The 2440-nt window shown below is 40.4% G+C and overlaps 1 protein-coding gene across 1 annotated transcript in view; it reads right to left on the bottom strand.

The window, feature by feature from the left end:
- LOC106955290 (short transient receptor potential channel 5-like) overlaps positions 1–2440 on the bottom strand; it is a 65482-nt gene that overhangs the window by 37534 nt on the left and 25508 nt on the right. Inside the window, exon 5 of the mRNA XM_015045394.1 lies at positions 654–854. Within this exon, the coding sequence (XP_014900880.1) occupies positions 654–854 (201 nt within the window). The remainder of the gene's footprint in view (positions 1–653; positions 855–2440) is intronic.

Here is a 2440-nt window from a genome sequence, read left to right as displayed (position 1 = left end):
AACCGCTTAGCACAATGTGTCAACCTTCCAGAAGAGTATTTCTACTCTTCAGTAAAACTTCTGGATTTTCTACCCTGAATGAAAAACAAACATGTTTTCACCAAAAATTCACCAGACACACATCTGCTGATTTTGTTCAAGTTTTTTTATTGAAAGAAACTGGTTTGGAAAAAGTTTATTTTGCCTGATTTTATTTTTTGCTACTTATATGAATCGTTGTCATTATGATCCTTAAAATACCAAAATTTCCACTTAACGTTATGTTTTGGTTATGTCATTTTTAAATATTAAATGTTTGATAATTTGATCAGTTACTTGAGTAGAAATTTTACCAAATATCTTTTACTTGAGTACAATTTTTAGGTACTTTACCCACCTCTGGTTTTTATGATTTTGAACTGCCTCGTTGCTGAAAGGTGCCGTACAAATAAACTCAACTGATTGATTTTCCAGGCAACGTCATTTTCTTCTGTTGTTTGAATGTTAACAGGAAACACTGGAAGCCTATTAGGTCCGCTAAACTGGTGTGAGAGCGACAACCGAGATATATGAATGGAAATCGGAAAGTTAGCAGCGATTAGCAGGAAGTCATTAAAAAAAGCAACACCTAATGAGCTTTCTGTTCCATGTGCGCAGTCCTGATGATGCCTCACCAGACAGTAAATGAAGAGAAACTTGAGGATGTCCAGCAGCATCCTCCCCAGAGAGATCTGCAGAGGGCCGAGGTGGGAGTTGGCTGTGAAGAGGGAGATGAGTCTGAGCGAGCTGAAGATGTTGGCGATGGCGAACAGAGCCTCGGCGATCAGCGTCGGGTGCCACATCTCCCACTCCTCCCTTGGACGAGAGGAGTTGTACTGGAAGGAGAGGAGGAGGAAGAGAGAGAAGAGGGGAGTGGGAGGAGAAGAAAAGGAATAAACGCAGTCAGTTTGACTTCACGACATTCAGGTTCGCTGTATTCAGTCTAACAAAATCAGTCCAGCAGCTTCTGCACCACGGTTACCGACGGCAACAGAAAAGAAGGGGGGGGGAAGGGGGCTGTCAGTTACTGGTTGCTATAGTAACCACCAACTGCCAAGAGCAGCCGATCAGAATGACAGAACTTAAAACACCAATAAATGTCTGGAGAAATAACTTCAAGACTAAACAAAACAAGTTCAAAGAATAAATGAACAAATTCTGACAAACTTCACGTCGATAATGTTGCTAAAATAAAACCCGGGTACTCTGATCGCCTGAATTTGTCAAAATTACAAAACATTTTGACACAACGAAATAGGAAAACGTATAAATTAGCATTTCTGAAATGCCAAATGAGTCCCATCACATCTCATAACCAACACTATGACTGAATTACACACTAAAAACAAAGTTGTGCTCCGTCAAACTGTAAAGCTGTCCAATGAAGAACTCAGGATACACTTTTAATATTCAATTCAAACTCACACTAACCAACTTACATAAACCTACTGACGGGTCGAACAACGCGACCAGTCCTAACAGTTTCAAAATATGGATGAGTCATCTGTTTGTCAGGCTTTTCAGACTCTTGGATACTCATGTATAAAGTAACATCAACCATACATTTATACAGTGATACTTTTTATATGTTCAGCTGTAGTATTGACCAGAAGATCCTTACTTTTCTCTATAAAACAAGCTTAAATTGGTGAAGATTTGTCTGTAAAACATTAAAAGCTGTCTTTTTTCCCTTCCTTTTTCGTTCCTGCCATTTTCCTCCTCGCCTCGCCGCGTTTTCTCAAGCTTTGCTTCCCTCCTAATTCTAAATTCAGCTATGAACCCTCCACAGCTCTGGAGTCTAGTTGCCTCTTCCTCCATTAATGCTCCCCGTCCTTTTAAAACACACATGGGTGCACAACCGGAAACAGAAAGTACGAACGCAGATCCGAAGCATTAATTAATTGCACCTTTTCTCGGACGCATCAAGTCGGATGACGGAGCAAAATCTCTCAGCATCTCCAGGTGATTGTTAGTGCTGCTGAATATTTTAAAGAAGAATTAAAAATACAAACGGAAAAAAAGTTTCCAGCTGCTGCTCCTTTGTGTACATGTCAAAGGAGGTATGTGTGTTTTAAATGTATCTGTATGCATGTAATTATAATGCAGACCTGTGTAGGTGGGCCACCCGCCACCATCAGTGACTCACAGCTGTTGCAGATGGCCCAGCCGTCTGGTGTTTGTGTGAATGTGTGTGTGTGTGTGTGTTTTATTACATCATTTTCTCTTAATTAAAGAAGCTGTTCAGCTCTTTCAAGTGGGGCTGTCAGGAATATTTATGAATAGTCAGCACCTTACCTGCAGTAAACTCCAGTCTGAGTGAAAATTTGGAGAAATCTCCTGATGCTAACTCAGAGTCTAACAAACAGCTACATAAAGGAGAGGTATTCGGTTGCATTCAGGATTGCTACTTACTTAATCCATG

Source organism: Poecilia latipinna, unplaced genomic scaffold, assembly GCF_001443285.1.
Source record: "Poecilia latipinna isolate Pla-1442-1.1 unplaced genomic scaffold, P_latipinna-1.0 Scaffold724, whole genome shotgun sequence".
In the NCBI taxonomy this organism is placed as follows: Eukaryota; Metazoa; Chordata; class Actinopteri; order Cyprinodontiformes; family Poeciliidae; genus Poecilia; species Poecilia latipinna.
This window is presented reverse-complemented; position numbering and strand designations above follow the sequence as displayed.